The 3,198-nt window shown below is 46.0% G+C and overlaps 1 protein-coding gene across 1 annotated transcript; it reads left to right on the forward strand.

Moving 5' to 3' along the window:
- Window positions 1-2,102: 2,102 nt before the first annotated feature.
- LOC308417803 (phosphoglycerate mutase 1-like) lies at window positions 2,103-2,981 on the forward strand (the record flags this gene model as incomplete). The annotated part of the gene is made up of 1 exon (XM_080913089.1): window positions 2,103-2,981. The coding sequence occupies one exon, from the start codon at window positions 2,103-2,105 to the stop codon at window positions 2,865-2,867; it is 765 nt and encodes a 254-aa protein (XP_080769215.1). The 3' UTR covers window positions 2,868-2,981.
- Between the last annotated feature and the right edge of the window lie 217 nt (window positions 2,982-3,198).

Genomic DNA, 3,198 nt, shown 5'->3' on the forward strand with positions numbered 1-3,198 from the left:
CTTTCAGTTCCTTCAGTCCTTTCTTTAGTACCTTCATTGGGGTTCCCATGTTCAGTCTGATGGTTAGCTGCAAGCACGCTCAGCTCTATCTGTATGACTCTGGCAGAGCCCCTGAGGAGGCATCCATATCTGGTTCCTGCCAGTAAGTACTTCTTGGCATCAGCTATTCCACTCCTGGGCATATACCCCAAAGATGCTCTAACATACAACAAGGTCATATGCTCCACCATGTTCATAGCAGCCTTATTTATAATAGCAATAAGCTAGAAAGAACCCAGATGTCCTTCAACAGAGGAATGGATACAGAAAGTGTGGTACATTTACACAATGGAGTATTACTCAGCTATTAGAAACAATGACTTCATGAAATTCCTAGGTAAATGGATGGAACTAAAGACTATCATCCTGAGTGAGGTAATCCAGTCACAAAAGAACACACATGGTATGCACTCACTGATAAGCAGATACTAGCCCAAGAAAGCTCTGAATACTCAATACCCAAGGAACAATTCACAGACATTATGAAGCTAAAAAAGAAGGAAGACCAAAATGGGTATGCCTCAGTCCTTCTTAGAAGGGATAACAAAACACTCACAGGAGCAAGTACAAGATCAAATAGAGAAGTAGGGATTGAAGAAACAATCATTCAGAGGCTGCCTCACCCAGGAATCCACTCCATATGCAGCCACCAAACCTAAGTACTATTGCTGATGCCAAGAAGTACTTACTGACAGGAACTAGATAAACACCGTTTTAGAGATGAGAAAACTGAGTCATTGCAAAAGCTAAGACGCCTTTCCCAAAGCCCACCTGGGAGTCCAGACTTGACTATAGCCTTTGACTCCAGAACTCAGGCTCTTAGACTTCTCACACTCCTCCCCTTCTAGTGTTGTGGGGTATTTTTGTTTTGTTTTGTTGTTGCTGTTATTGTTGGTGGTGGTGGTGGTGCTTTCTCTTTCTACTTTCAAGGTATGTTTGTTCTGCTCAGTACTGCTAAGATGTGAAAGGGGGTGAACAGGAAATTCTCATGTTCTCCCAGATGCTGAATGGATGGCAGAGATAAAGAGGAGAAGGACCACAGCGACTTCTACCTCGAAGCTCTCTGGAACATCATCTGAGTTCAAAGAACCAAGAAGGAGCCTAAAGTGAGTGTAGCTCTGGCCCAGAAGCACTTTGCATCCTATCACTAAGTTCTTCTAGAAACCCTAACTATCATATTACTACAGATGAGACGTTCAACCAGTTGGTTGTAAGTTCATGATGGGAATTGACAACAGGTTCCTTGAACAGGTTCCAACCCCAAAGGTTCATTGTGTGATTCAAGTTTATTATCCCCATCTATGTAAAGCAAATTGTTTGTCGATAGATTTCACTACATCATAACAAGCCTCAGAAGTTCTCACCATTGGCTTTTAATACATTGCACTTTTTCAATGAGCTCCAGCAATGACAGGCTTTTAATAAATGTGACAGGTTTACTGTCACAGTTATAAAATGTCCCTCTCAAACCCCTATCACTCTAGCCTGAAAAAGAAATCAAGGTCACCATAAGAGAAGCAGAAGACAAAGGAGAGACCCTATTTCTCTGGCACCATTTCCTACCCACAGTAATGATCCAGCCCTGGCCTTTCTTTCTCCCACTTACAAGTACAAATTTTGGAAATCAGTAAAGTGAACACAGGATTTCTCCTGCTCCAATCGCATCTGTAGAGCATGTCTCTGTCGCTGCTCCATGATGTCTGCTGCCTTGGTCCTTGGCTAGACCACTCTGGTCCTCAATTAAATAGGGACGGAGACTTCAAATTTACCGTCTACATGTAAGAAATGCAGGGACAGAGGAGCCTCTGCCTCCACTGATTGGAGCAAATTTCTAGGAATGCAGAAAACAAAGCCTTCCTCCCTCAGCACTGCAAATTTTCCTGGGACTAAACATATGTCCTTACATTTCCTTTTTCCATATTTTAAATTATTTTCATGAATACTTACTTCTGTAGGTGGAATATCCTAAGTAAATAAATTAGTATAGCTCATAAATATGCTATCTTGGCTGCCAGGAGAATCTCAGCCATCCTCAGTTGCTTTCGCATCCTCTGTCCGTCGTCATGGCTGCCTACAAGCTGGTGCTGATCAGGCATGGCGAGAGCGCCTGGAACCTGGAGAACCGCTTCAGCGGCTGGTACGACGCCGACTTGAGCCCGGCGGGCCATGAGGAGGCGAAGCGCGGCGGGCAGGCGTTGCGAGATGCTGGCTATGAATTTGACATCTATTTCACCCCTGTTCAAAAGAGAGCAATCCGAACCCTCTGGACAGTCCTGGATGCCATTGACCAGATGTGGTTGCCGGTGGTCAGGATGTGGTGCCTCAATGAGCGACACTATGGGGGTTTAACGGGTCTCAACAAAGCAGAAACTGCTGCTAAGCATGGTGAGGCACAGGTAAAGATCTGGAGACGATCTTACGATGTCCCGCCACCTCCAATGGAGCCTGATCATCCTGTCTACAGCAACATCAGCAAGGATCGCAGGTACGCAGACCTTACTGAGGACCAGCTGCCCTCCTGGGAGAGCCTGAAGGACACTATTGCCAGAGTGCTGCCCTTCTGGAATGAAGAAATTGTCCCCCAGATCAACGAGGGGAAAAGGGTCTTGATTGCTGCCCATGGCAACAGCCTTCTGGGCATCTTCAAGCATTTGGAGCGTCTTTCAAAAGAGGCCATCATGGAGCTGAACCTGCCAACGGGCATTCCCATTGTCTATGAATTGGACAAGAACTTGAAGCCCATCAAGCCCATGCAGTTCCTGGGAGATGAGGAGACCGTGCGTAAAGCCATGGAAGCTGTGGCTGCTCAGGGCAAAGTGAAGAAGTGAAGGCAAGGAGGCAGACTCCTACCCGACACCCTCCCTGCCTGTTCCTGCCTCCTGCACCCTCCCCAGCACCTGCCACACTGACTACATCTTTAGGATCTTAAGTTTAAGTTGTAGCTGCAGATGGGAACCTGTGGCTCCCATGTTCATTTTAGTATTTTATCCCCTGCACCCACTCCCTTCATAGAATCTAATCAGAATAACACCTCTGGGGTGCAGGTTCTTGGTTCACATCCAGGGACGGCTCCCTGTACCAGGAGAGTTGAGAGATAGTAATTACAGTTTTTCTTAGTTCTTTGTTTACTAAGGGTCTGCTTAGGAGGACGTCAGGGAG

Source organism: Micromys minutus (genome assembly GCF_963924665.1).
Source record: "Micromys minutus genome assembly, chromosome: 2".
Lineage (NCBI taxonomy): Eukaryota > Metazoa > Chordata > Mammalia > Rodentia > Muridae > Micromys > Micromys minutus.